The sequence below is a fragment of the Budorcas taxicolor genome, chromosome 2 (genome assembly GCF_023091745.1).
Source record: "Budorcas taxicolor isolate Tak-1 chromosome 2, Takin1.1, whole genome shotgun sequence".
NCBI lineage: Eukaryota > Metazoa > Chordata > Mammalia > Artiodactyla > Bovidae > Budorcas > Budorcas taxicolor.
This window is the reverse complement of record NC_068911.1, coordinates 72,379,122-72,393,448: the sequence shown is the minus strand read 5'-3', so window position 1 is coordinate 72,393,448 and position 14,327 is coordinate 72,379,122. Positions and strand designations below refer to the sequence as shown.

The following is a 14,327-nucleotide window of genomic DNA, read 5'->3' as shown; positions in this document are numbered from 1 at the left end:
TAAGTTGACACTGTTTCAAGCCACAAAGTTTTTGGTAACCTGTCACATGGCAGTAGAAAACTAACATGCATTCCTTAATAGAGAATAGCACCATCAGACTTTCTGGCCTCCTGATGGCAGCTTTTCCTTCACAGAAATCGAGATATCATATCAGTAATGCTCCTGTTGGACTTGTTCCCTACCTCTAAAATGTAAGCTCCTGGAAGGCAAGAAATTTGTCTTCTGTCTCTTCCCTTGTTGCATCACGAGGCCTAGAACAGTGGCATGCACAAGGCAGGTGCTCGATAAACATCTATAGGATGAATGAGTGTATCTGCTGTTTATGTTTACATCAGCACAGAGTGATCTCAAAACCTTAATAGCATTTAACTTTTAAGTTTCAAAGGCTATTTCTCAAATTACAGTTGACCTTCAAACAACAGGGATTTGAACTGTGCTGGTCAACTTATATGTGGATATTTTTTCCAACATACCACATGACCACACAGCCTATGGTTGGTTAAATCTGTGGATGTGGAACTGTGTATATAGAGGGCTAGCTATAAAGTTAAAAGTGGATTTTCTACTTTGTTGGGGGTCAGTGTCCCTAATCCCCACACTGTTCACTACTGTATAAGGAGTGCCCTTGAAGGAATCCAACAATATATTCTGTGAGTTCTCAAATCAAAAGAAAAACACTAGTATAAACAAATATCCTGTAAACATTTAACAACAAAAAACAATGCACATGAGTAATTAGATATAAACGTATGTTTGCTAAAAATAAGCTATATTAAAATTCACTTCATTTTTTTTGAAAGTATCATTGATATATCTCATTTTCAGGACACTATTAATAGATCCTTTTACATTAGCCTAGATAGCACATTCAAAAGCAGAGACATTACTTTGCTGACTAAGGTCCGTCTAGTCAAGGCTATGGTTTTTCCTGTGGTCATGTATGGATGTGAGAGTTGGACTGTGAAGAAGACTGAGCGCCGAAGAATTGATGCTTTTGAACTGTGGTGTTGGAGAAGACTCTTGAGAGTCCCTTGGACTGCAAGGAGATCAGCCCTGGGATTTCTTTGGAAGGAATGATGCTAAAGCTGAAACTCCAGTACTTTGGCCACCTCATGCGAAGAGTTGACTCACTGGAAAAGACTCTGATGCTGGGAGGGATTGGGGGCAGGAGGAGAAGGGGACGACAGAGGATGAGATGGCTGGATGGCATCACTGACTTGATGGACGTGTTTGGGTGAACTCTGGGAGTTGGTGATGGACAGCGAGGCCTGGCGTGCTGCGGTTCATGGGGTCACAAAGAGTCAGACATGACTGAGCGACTGAACTGACTGACTGACATCAGCCTTCTCAATAGTTAAATGTTGACTAAAAGGCAGCAGAATCAATGGGATTTGATTGAGCAACTATACCAAAAAATACTAGTTAATTGTTGAAAGTCATTCAGAAAGCAAATAGTTTCTAAGAGATGCCAGAAAGTTCTGTCCTACTTGAACTGTTGAACACATTGATCAGTGTTTTGAATAAAGACACAAAAGATAGGGTCATCAAATTGACAAGTGATGTATATACAAACACTGTCTCTAATAAAGACAGACACATTGACAGAAGTGAAATGTACAGAAGGCAAGCAATGAGTCAAAATCAACAGGTCCATTATTATACTGACAAATGGTAAGACATACAGAGTTTTAAAACACAAGTAGCAATTCAGAATTAGATTTGGTAGCACTTCAAATGGAGAGAAAAAAAACAACAACCAAGATCAGAGATTTTTTTATCACCAAATTACACAGCTATTTTAAAAGGCAATGAAAACTTGGGCTGCTTTAGGAGAAATAAGAGTGTGAATTGCAAAAATCACATGATATAACTACTGTTCCAGTCTGCTTAGCTCCCACTTGAAGTCCTGCATTTAAATAGGAGTGCTACATTTACAAGGAACATGGTCAAACGGAGGAGAGTTTAGAGGTCAAAGTTATATGAATTCCTATCCTGCAGAACTTTTAGAACCTTTAATGTTAATGTTCTTTGTGATTTCCATAAAAAGGGGTGTGTGTGTGTGTGTGATAGATGGATATGAAACATTGTTTCTTAATTTATTTGAACATGGAACTCTTTCTTCATGGAGAATCTTATAACACTAGTGATCTCAGCCATAAACTCAGGAAAACCACCACCTAGGCCCAATGTTCAACATCACTAATTATTAGAGAAACACAAAACTACAATAAGGTATCACCTCACACCAGTGAGAATGGCCATCATCAAAAAATCTACAAACAATAAATGCTGCAAAAGGGTGTGGAGAAAAGCGGACTCTTTGCACTGCTGGTGGAAATGTAAATTGATACAGCCACAATGGAGAACCGTTTGGAGATTCCTTAAAAAACTAAAAACAGAACTCTTACATGACCCACCAGTCCCACTACTGGACATGTACTTTTAGGAAACCATAATGCAGAAAGACATTCACCCCTATGTTCATTTCAGCACTGTTTACAGGAGCTAGGACATGGAAGCAACCTAAATGTCCATCAGCAGATTAATGGATAAGGAAGACGTGGTACATATACACAATGGACTGTGACTCAGCCATTAAAAGGAGCGAGTTTGGGTCATTTGTAGAGACGTGGATGGACCTAGAGACTATCATATAGAGTGAAGTAAGTCAGAAAGAGAAAAACAAATTGTGTATATTAACGCATATATATAGAATCTAAAAAACAGTATGAAAGTGAAAGTGAAGTCGCTCAGTGGTGTCCGACTCTTCGCGATCCCATGGACTGTAGCCTACCAGGCTCCTCCGTCCATGGGATTTTCCAGACAAGAATACTGGAGTGGGTTGCCATTTCCTTCTCCAGGAGATCTTCCCGACCCACGGATTGAACCCGGGTCTCCTGCATTGTAGGCAGACGCTTTACCATCTGAGCCACCAGATGAACCTATGTGCAAAACAGAAACGTAGACACAGACGTAGAGAACTAACAAATGGACACCAAAAGGAGAAGGGGCAGGGTAAGATGAACTGAGAGATCGGGACTGACATGTATACACTACTATGCATGGAGCAGGTAACTAGTGAGACCCTGCTGTATGGTGCAGAGAACTCTACTCAATGATCTGTGGTGATCTAGACAGGAGAGAAATCCAGAAGGGAGGGGACATGCATCTACAAATGGCTGACTCACGTTGCTTTACAGCAGAAACTAGCACAGTGTTGTGATGCAACCATATTCCAATTAAAAAAATCTATACTAGATGTAGACTAAATGTCAGTAAGGGTAATAAACAAGGAGGGGTAGAAGGGGGATATAGAACTGTATCACGAGAAGCGAGGCCAAAACTATTTTGCCGAGGGAGGGTGAAGAGTAAGCCTGGCAACCAACAAACACTTCTCAGAAAAATGAGGGAATGCAGTTGCTCTATACTGTCCTGGTACCTACAGCAATACAGTATTCACAAGTAAGGCTCAAAATATGCATTTTAACACCCTCTTCAGGAGACTTTTATCCAGAGAGCCTGATAGTTGCTCTAAGGGTCAGAAATAGAGCCCCAAACAGGAAGGTCAGCTAAATCTTCAGGAAGACCACTGCAATTAAAGCTTTTTAGTATCACAGGGATGATGGTGGAAACAAGAGTGAGCTGAAGTATGTACAGGGGCTGGTTAACCCCCAGCAGGGACATCAAAGAAAAGATACCTGCATTCGTCAAGCAGGAGGTCAGATGACTTCCAACACTGCACTTCCAACACCACACGCTCAGGGGGCTAGTCTGAAACCTCCACAGTCTCACTCACCCTTATGTCTCAAAGACAAACACGGAGCCCAGCACAGAATGGCTCTCAGAAATACCGGTGCAATGTGTGAATAAATGAAGTGAAAAATAAAAGCATCTGGCTCCAAAGTCAAATGAAAAGAGAATGGCTATTTCATTTTTTGAAACTGCTAAATACACCAATTGTGAATTACAATCAAGGTTACTCACAAATATAAGGAAATAGTCTTGTAATAATTTCACATCTTGACTTGGAAATCAACTCTGAATTAAATCACACCAAGGGTGGCTGTGAGGTTCCCACGGTCAATATGTGAAAATGCACTGCAGATTGTAAACGACTATCAGAAGGACGGGGTGATTGTGGTAATAATAATCCAGCCTGACAGATTAGGATAATTCAGAGGGCTGGAAACTAACCTTGAAAATGAAACCACCTTTTATAGCCACAGGCCTGAAAAAGGTCCATTAGCCATGTGTTCTATTTGTTTAATTGTCAAAGGAGGGCATATTTTAACACACCTTCAAAAATGTGGTGGTGTTCTAATTGACCTGGTAAGTTAAGCTATTTATAGTTAAGTCTAAGCAAATTTCTTTAGTCATGAGACACCAAATTCTCAACAAAGAATATACATTATATCGACCCTATATTTAGAAATTCTCAAAATAGAAAGCTTTCTTTCACTAGATACAGACTAGACTGTCAGATACCATATTTGTATCCATTTCCTAGAAGACTCAGGGTTCTTTCAAAATATATCTATCATTTCTCCACAGTGGCTGATCAAACCTGTCACTGAAGAATGTTCTGAACAGGCAACTTGTAGTACAAGCAGGGTTTATTTCTGTCAGAGGCTGACTGCTGAAGTGTGAAGGAAACTCATTAAAAATCTCTTACTGTGAACTTATATTGTGAAAAAGAAAAAAAAAAGAAAGAAAAGGGGAAAAGAGAAAAAAAAACTCAAGAAAGAAAAAGGAAGGAAAAAAAATACTTAATGAAGGGTACACTGAGCCTGCAGATACACTCACATGGTGCTTTTCTTTCTTATTCTTCTTGAGGAAACAATTGCAAGAGAGCAATTAGTCCTGGGAATACAGCCCACACTGACTATCCCAGGAAATCAAATAAGATCATTTTATTTTATGCTAATATTATGAAAAGCTAAGGAAGTAGATTAGAATATTGTACTATAGGAAAAATGACGCAAAATAAACAACATTATTTACCTTAATCTTAAAACGAGGTTTACAGCACAAGAGGCTTCTCTGTAGTCTTCACTAGCTTTGGGTAAGCCCTTTAAAAACAAAACAGCCAATGGTTATAAACTCAGGAAACAAATGCATAAAATTATGATAACCCTTGATTCATAAGAGTCCTTTCTTCCTGGAAATTTCAATACTAGGCCTTTTATTACAGGCCTATTATTTGGGCACATAACACCTCTGTGTGAAGGCTGGAATGATGTTTATCTCCCATCACAACTGTGGATCTGAATGTTTCATATAGAAAGCCTCGGTAGGATGGGCCCTGTGAACAACTGGGATACGCTGCAGTAAGTCCAAAGAAGAACGATCAGCCATTTAAAGGGGCACCTTGCAACCTGAGCCATGGACTGCATCTGCTGGGCCTTGGAGGTGTACAAAGGTTGGGCCCTTTAAACTTCAAAGATGCAGAGGAAGAAGGAACCCAGCAGATGAGGCCACAGTTTACCTTTCTCACCTAGAGCCTGTTTCCTTGAACACAGATCAGTCATGAATGCCTCTACTGAACAGGCCCTTCCTACTCTGTGAATCCCTGGACATGAGCCCTTCCTGTCAGAGTAGAAAAAATAAGGAATTTTTGGTCAAGACTTGGCTCTGCCACTGACCAGCTTTGCAACTGTGGGCAAGTCATTCTGTGAATGTATTTTCTCATTTACTAAATGGGGATAATATTTGCCTTGAAAGTTTCCTGGGAGAACAAATACTATATATGAAAAGGAGCCCAACTATACCATGTTATACAACACTAGGTATCCTGATTCCGTTTTCCATTTCCTTTATTCTTTGCTTTCTGACCCTTTATTATTCCTAAGTCTCCTTCTATCATTCAGCCAATCCCTGTAATTTATCTCAAGGTGCTACACTAAGTTGCCTGCTGAGTTGCTTCAGTCGTGTCTGACTCTGTGTGACCCCATGGATGTAGCCCCGCCAGGCTCCTCTGTCCATGGGATTCTCCATGCAAGAACACTGGAGTGGGCTGTCATTTCGTTCTCCAGGGGAATCTTCCTGACCCCTGACGTGATCAAATCCACATCTCTTATGTCTCCTCCAACGGCAGGCGAGGTCTTTACTCACAACTGGCGCCACCTAGGAAGCTAAGTTGCTCAATACAAAGTAAAGACATAAACTTAACCCTGGTTCCACCTCTAAGCTGTTGTGCAACCATGGATGAGCCACTTGGCCTCTGCAAATCTTTGCTTCCTCATCTGTAAAACAAGGGTCAAAGACTAGATGTCTGACCTGCAACCACGAAAGCCCATCACTCCCTCTCCTACGCATACAGCTATTTCATAACATACAGATCAGGTGGAATAGAAATAAATTTAAATGGAATATGCAGATTTAAGATTTAAGGGGGAAATTTGATCACCAGGCTGGTAATACTTGATAGTATAACCACATTGGGCTTCCCTTGTAGCTCATCTTGTAAAGAATCCACCTGCAATGTAGGATACCTCGGTTCCATTCCAGGTTAGGAAGATCCCCTGGAGAAGGGATAAACTACCCACTCCAGTATTCTTGGAGTTCCCTGGCAGCTCCTATGGTGAAGTATCTGACTGCATTGCAAGAGGCCTGGGTTTGATCCCTGGATTGGGAAGATCCCCTGGAGGAAAGCATGGCAACCCACTCCAGTATTCTTGCCTGGAAAAATCCCATGGATAGAAGAGCCTGGCAGGCTACAGTCGATGGGGTTGCAAAGAGTCAGACATGACTGAGCAACTAAGCATAGCACATAACCTCTTTGAGAGCCAAAGGGCTTACTATTAACTACATGCAAAATCAAAATGGGGGGCCTACACCCTGAGTTTGCATCCATAGTCCCTACCCTGGATAGCTCAGCATCCTTCATCAGGACCCAACACAACTCATGGCACACGAGTTCTGTCACATAACTTTTAATACGAATTCATTTCACAGTCACTGAACTATTATTTTTACAAGGAAAGTTGTAGATATAAACTGGCTCATGAAATTCAAGGATAAAAGAATTACAAAAAAGTCATAGAAATCCAACCGGGAGCAAAGAAAGAAAAGTATCAATTAACTATAATGTTTTGTGACTGGAACCTAGTAGAATGGTGAGTCATTTTCTGTCCTTTTCCCATTTCACACAGTACCAGCAACTTTGGAAGCAGTCTGGTAATCAGTTCTTGCCTTTGAACCTATCATTTAAAGGTTGGAGGCCCTGAGAAGCATGGTCATTAGTGACAGTCCTCTATTTTTCCATACCCATTAAAAAAGAGAGTTTACAAGCCCCTGCTCTAGAAGCACTACCCCGATACCGTCTATCTTTCTAAAATGCCAGGATTTTTTTTTTTTAATCTGTCTTCAAAGCATCTCAAACGTAAATGACAGGCAGAGAAACGTACCTGTGAGTCCTGCACAGAAAGGGACTGTATCTGCTCGGGGATGCTGCTGGCGTTCACCACCATCTGTTAAGAGACCCACCGTTACAGCACGTTAGGACACCGAAATGGGACATTAAGGTCAGTGTGGTGACATTAAGTCTCAGTTATCAGAGACGAAAATCTTAAATACTTTAAGGAATTTTAAAGCACCATTTCCCGGAGTGTGGTCCTTTGACAACCTTCATCGGGATCACCAAGGACACAACTTAAAGATTCCTGGGTACCAGCTGGCCTATGATTCAGAATTTCATTGCGACAGGAGAGAATCTGTATCTTTACTAAAGTGCCCAGGTGACCCTTATGCTTTTAGAGAACCACTGAGCTTAAGTGAAAAGGCACGGACAATTTGGTATTTTAAACTTGATAACAGAAAGATGCTCAAGGACCATTTTTTCTTTCTCATTGCACAACTTCATCTCAAGATGAGAGCCCCTTAATGAAAGGATGTTAGGATTTGCACAACTTGCCCCTTTTAATCATTACTTTGAACAATTTATTTGCAGCACTAGATTTCAAAAACTATCTTCCCCAGAAGAGAACCTAAAGTGAGAGATTATATTTTTTCCCTCTAAGCTAGAAACCTGACCCCAATGTGATACCCCAAATATTTCTGCCTCAAGCCCCACTTTTGTGAACTCTGCCCTAAACACAACTTGAAAGACAAACTGCAAGAGACACAGCATCAACAAAGAATGAAAAATACATATTATTCCCTAAACTCACTATCAATTCTAAAATTATCAGAAGTCATCAGAAATTCTTTGTGCCCGAGTTTTCTAAAGTTTGAACATAAAATTTTTGTCTGCTTCTGCGAAGATAACTGCATGTATGTTTCCACAAAAAATAACTGAAGACAATGGCACCCCACTCCAGTACTCTTGCCTGGAAAATCCCATGGATGGAGGAGCCTGGTAGGCTGCAGTCCATGGGGTCGCTGAGGGTCGGACACAACTGAGTGACTTCACTTTCACTTTTCACTTTCATGCTTTGGAGAAGGCAATGGCACCCCACTCCAGTACTCTTGCCTCAAAAATCCCATGGATGGAGGAGCCTGGTAGGCTGCAGTCCATGGGGTCCCTAAGAATCGGACACGACTGAGCGACTTCACTTTCACTTTTCACTTTCATGCATTGGAGAAGGAAATGGCAGCCCACTCCAGTGTTCTTGCCTGGAGAATCCCTAGGACGAGGAGCCTGGTGGGCTGCCGTCTAACGGGTCGCACAGAGTCAGACACGACTGAAGCAACTTAGCAGGTGGCAGCAATGAAGAAATAGGTGGAAGTGCAACTGCATCTGCAATTTACTTTGAATTGCGTCCAAAATCAAAGATGGACCAACAGATGAATAGACAACTGTGAGATGAAGCAAGTATAGTAATGGCAGAATTGAGATAATTCCTGGGTAGATGTTCACTATAAAATGCTTTTAATGTTGTCATATTTTGGAAATTTTTCACAGAAAAATGTTGGGGTGAAATGATTATATTAGAAGAACAAAAAACCTGTATTTACTAACCAGCCAGAGGACCTTCCCCCACCCCAAATGATTTCTTGTAAAGAATTTTCCAGACTGATTCCACAATCTTATCTTTAAATTTAAAAATATATATTTATTGAAGCAGAGTTGATTTACAATGTTGTGTTGCTTTCTGGTATACAGCATATATATTCTTTTTCATATTCTTCTCCATTATGGTTTATTACAGGATACTGAATACAGTTCCTGTGCTACACAGTAGGATCTTGTTCATCTATTATATACTAGTGTGTATCTGCTAATCCCAAATTCCTAATTTAACACCCCCCCCCCCAATTCTGGTAATTATAAATTTGTTTTCTATGTCTGTGAGTCCGTATCTGTTTTGTAAATAAGTTCTTCTTCTTTTTTTTTTTTTTTTTTTAATGTTTTGGTTTTTGGTCCCAAGGCATGCGGGATCTTAGCTTCTTGACCGAGGATTGAACACTCACTCCCTGCATTAGAAGGCAAAGTCTTAACCACTAGACCCCCAGGGAAGCCCAATAAAAAAGTTCATTCTTAGTTAAGGTTTGAGATACAACCAAAAGCCACATGAGCACCTACAGAATATTCTACCTTTAGTCAAAGAAGGTTTGTAATCTGGAAAATTCTTAATGGCATTTACTACAGGTGACAACTTCTCTTGTCCCTGGGGAGGTCCATCTCCTGCCTTGACCCTTACTCCTGGACCATCCGGAGCACAGAGAACTACTTAGCTGGGGGCTGGAACCCCATGCATACCACATAGCCTCACTGTGTAGGTATAACCCTGCATGTGAGAAAAAACCCAGTCTCCAGCCCCCACTGGTATACAAAGTGTGCAGAGACGTACAAGAGAGGTGGAAAGAGGGTGTCCCTGCACAAAATCTCTTCCTTGACAGCCGACCAGCTCTAGTCTGCTAGAGCTCACCACCACAGATCCCATTCTATTAGTTTACGGCATAACTTCTGGGTATACATTTTCAAATGTCAAAACTTACAAGAAAGCTAACACATTAAGCAGCTGTCATTCATTAACAGTAAAATATATATTTGTCTATTGCGCTTTTTCTTTCTTGCTTTTAAATAGTTTGCTATTAAGATGGACACTTGAGAAAATGAGTGTTTTTACAGGAAGAGGAAAGAAAAATAATAGATTAATACTGGACACAGCCCTGGAGCCAGGCCTCTGGGACTGAATGAAAGAAGAAAAGATCTTGGAATGGAGAGAAAAAAGTGACAACATCCATTTTTCTCATTTTTCATAATGTTCTGTCTAATCTTCTCATTTTCTGTATAGCTAAATGCAATGTGTTATCCTGGATTGGATCCTGAGACAGAAAATGGATGTCTGTGGATAAACCAGTGAAATTCAAATAAAATCTGAGATTTAGCAGACGATAACGCAGCAATGACATGACTCAGCGACTAGACGACGACAAACGAAAGATCACTGATGATTTTTAGTTGTGACAAGAGTACCGAGGCTACGAAAGAAATTAACAGTGAAAGAGCACAGAGGAGGGATGGAGGAGAACTCCAAACTACCTCTGCAAATTTTCTGTAAACCTAAAATCACTCCAAAGCAAAAGGTTTCTTTCCAGAAATACAGAAGACTAATTTTAGCCACAACTAGTTAGAAAGCCAGTCGCCTGCAAAAAGAACACCTTTTAGGAAGTGATGTCATAAAAACATCAAGTTAAAGCCAGCTGTGATGACTACGGCTCGGTGCAATCAATTTGGAGGGAGAAATCAAATCTTGGCCTCCAACGACAAATGGATATAAGACAAACGACATGAGAGCTGACAGGCTTTTGGAAAATGCAATGTCATCAGAAGTAATTTTAAAAAGCTAAAGGTGGTTTTAACAATCATCCAGCGATGCAATGAATTTAGCTTTTACATGGTGTCTAAGGTGTGGTGCAATTCACTTACCCTAAATCCACACCAAATGTATTTTCTTTTCAGAACGAAATATCAGAGTTTGGAAACAATGAACCTAGCCTAGACTCTCTGACAAAATTCTTCAACATACCTGCTGTGGGCCCTACAGAGCTTCTGTCATCAAATCTGCCCACTTGGCATCATTGCTTTCAATTATTAAGGAACAAGGACAACTTTCCCAAAGGGATTTCTGAAGTGTCACAGTTGTTTAGGAGGAGGGAGGCTTGTTTCAGACTTCTAGTAATTAGGCAGATATTGAAAACAAATCTTCAGGGACGTGGAGCATACAACCTTCCTGGATTCCAGTCTGGACTTCTGAATTCAGAGCAGCTGGTGTGTTTTTCCTAGTCAATGGTCCTTGATCCTAGTTAGCCACATGTCAGAATCATGTGAGCAGCTTTTTATAAATCAGAATTGCCCCGGACATCACTCCAAACCAGCAAATCATAATTTGATTTGCTGGGTCTAGGGATCTGCATTTTTAAAGCTCTCAGTTTTTCGGATATGAAGCCAGGATTGCAAATCATGTTTTCATGTCACCTAACATATGAATTATTTATTTACTACAAATTAACAATTAATAGTAGGTGACTAAAACTTTGCAAGGCTATTTCTAAAAAACCAAGTTAGGGACACACTAGGACCAATTTCTCACTGAGTTTGGCTATGAATCTCAATAGATAAGTGGTGTAACTCTGCAGCTTGACAGTTTACACCAGAATGTCTTACTCCAAATACAGCCCAGTACCTGGCACATCTACCCAATGTCCCTCTGACAAATACCCCACCGTGGCCTTCTCGATTTTCTCCAACTAATGCTATTAATACAAAAACTGGACATTCTGTCCTATGCTTCCCGGGAAGCCAAAGAGTCCCTCACAAAACCAGCATTTCTAAACCACCCCTCATCTACTACAGCATCTCAATCTAAATAGGGAACTACTAAGGCTACTTTTTCTAAACTTCAGCTGGATTATAAAACATCTTCTGTCTCTTCCTCCTTTTCTCATCTATTCATAAATATGATAGAAGTATTCAGACATTTGTTTAATGTCTGATTTTCAGTACATGGGTATCTATGTCACCAGCAAAAATGTACAACATACTTACTAGATGCTAAGGGAAGACAAATGTGAATAAAATACCATCCCAGTCACCCGGTGACTTACAGTCAAGTAAACAACTCAACTGCAATATAAGTGATGAGTATTACTGAAAAGCTTATTAACATGTAAACACAGTGGCATTTCAATGTACCATTTAGTACAGACTAAGCATTTTCTAAAAGATGTTTAAAGGTAAATGGTACACAGTCTGAGACTGTATATAGCTTTTTTTCCCCAGTTTTACTGAGGTATAGATGACAAGATATTTAGCATGACACAGCTTTTGATAATAGCACCTATAAAAATCCAAAGTCAGCAGATTCTATCACAATTCTATGTACTTATGCTTTATTTATATGTGCACCCCTCAAAATGCATACACAAAAATGTTAATGGAATATAGTCTATAATAGCAACCTCAATGTCCTCACCAAGAAAGAAATGGTTAAATAAACCACTGTGATATGGAATACCCCTCAGCAGTTAAAAATAAAAAGGCAATTCTATAGCAAGTATTGTGGAAAGATTTCCAAGATATAAGGCAAGATGCAAAATTTTATAGTTTTTATGATCTTAATGTTTTTTAAATGATATGCTAGATTTCTTTATGTACACATTTGTATGTGAACAAACAAGAAAAGGTCTGGAAGAAAACAGTGCAAACTGATAACCTCTGGAAAGACAGGACAGTCACAGGGGTCTGAGGGGCAGCAAGATAAAATGGTCCTTTAGAGTTATTTCTCTTTAATTCTCCCATACCTTTCACAAGTCTCTATGTCCCTCTCAATAAGGCCTACCCAGACCCACACATTTAAAATTATAAACTCCGACCATACGATACCTCACCCTCTATGCTATTCGATTTTTCCACATTACTCCTATTCCATTGTAACAAACCACATAACTGACTTATGACCACTCCTGGATATCATTTATCTACTCCCACCGGAATGGAGGCTTCACAAGAACTCTGATTTCCTCACTGATGGATCCCCAATGCCTACTAAAACAGTGCACATCATATGCTCATTACACATATTTACATATATTATTTCTATTATATAATTTACTTATATTTGTTGAATATATTCAACAATTTTCATTTCCTTTATAACAGATTAAAAAATAGCTTTTGCTTCGCATCCAAAAAGCAATTTGGTATGACTGGCAAATCACGGGGCTACTTGAATTAAAAGCTGAAAGGACACAGGAACCATCACTGGAGAGAATGAACACAGCACATGATACTGAAATGTTAGCCCTGCCAAAAGCAAATAAACAACCAAAAAGAAAAAAACAAAAATGGTGGAAGTTGTGTAACAGCAGATGGAGCTGGTGATGTCTGAAGTTTGGTAGGAGTCATCCAAACTAATGTACACTTTCACAGAAATAAGCCTATCTATATACTTCCTTAATTATGCCCAAGTTGCCAGTATGGGCACAGGTGCCACTGGAAAATCAAAGGAGTCTAGATAGAGTGAACTGCCCAAGACTTCAAATCCCACTCAAGAAGGTTGACAAGGGTGCTTAATGACAAACTGACAGCGTGCCATACACCGCTCTCTTTCCTGGCTATGAAGACAGTACACTTGCCAGAAAGGTACTGCTAGTATTCAAATAACAGATCAGTTTTCAGAGCAGTTTCAACAAGCACGTAGTAAGATATCCTCAAAGTAAACCTAACAAATCCTCATGAAGAAAGAAATGCTAGATTTCTAGATAGTCTATCTAGATAGGTCTCTAGATGGCGCCCATCTGTCTGTACTAGAAAGGCATGGCCACAGTGGACACCACCCAAAGAAGATGTCCTGCAGTGAGCCAAGAACGAATGATGTTTGAGTCAAGAATGCTATCGAATCAAGTTCCTGGGCTCTATTTCTAGGGAGAACTGACACATCTTGTTTAGAGACACTCTTAGATGAAAAACCTCGATCGGCACTTCACTCTAGATAAAACAGAAAAGTGGGCAAGAAGAAGGCAAAGTTCATGACAACAGATTAAGGTCATTCCAAAACCATGGCTGCATACGTGTGTGGCCACTGTGTCCTTCTGTGGGACTCACCACCATCCATGTAACTTCCTTGATCAAAGCTTACATTCTATGTAAAACAGGGTAATTCATATGATAAATAAAGGGGGGAACAGGATCTGAAGGAGAGCTGGGAACAGGATCTGAAGGAGAGCTACCAACAGGAGGCAGGCCCGTCAATGAGACATGAGAAGGAAAGAGAATAGAGGGAGGGGAAGATGACAGGGGGAGAATGGCTTGTGACTCTGATGTTCTCCTCTTAGATGGCCCATCTGGTTATTTCCACTTAAAGCACAATGATAAGATTTAC

General features: G+C 40.2%; 1 protein-coding gene across 1 annotated transcript in view; it reads right to left on the bottom strand.

Moving 5' to 3' along the window:
- Window positions 1-14,327, bottom strand: part of STK39 (serine/threonine kinase 39) — a 315,633-nt gene that overhangs the window by 117,612 nt on the left and 183,694 nt on the right. The window contains exons 13-14 of the mRNA XM_052663494.1: window positions 7,407-7,469; window positions 5,002-5,069 (exon numbers count right to left, since the gene is read on the bottom strand). Of these exons, the coding sequence (XP_052519454.1) occupies window positions 5,002-5,069; window positions 7,407-7,469 (131 nt within the window). The remainder of the gene's footprint in view (window positions 1-5,001; window positions 5,070-7,406; window positions 7,470-14,327) is intronic.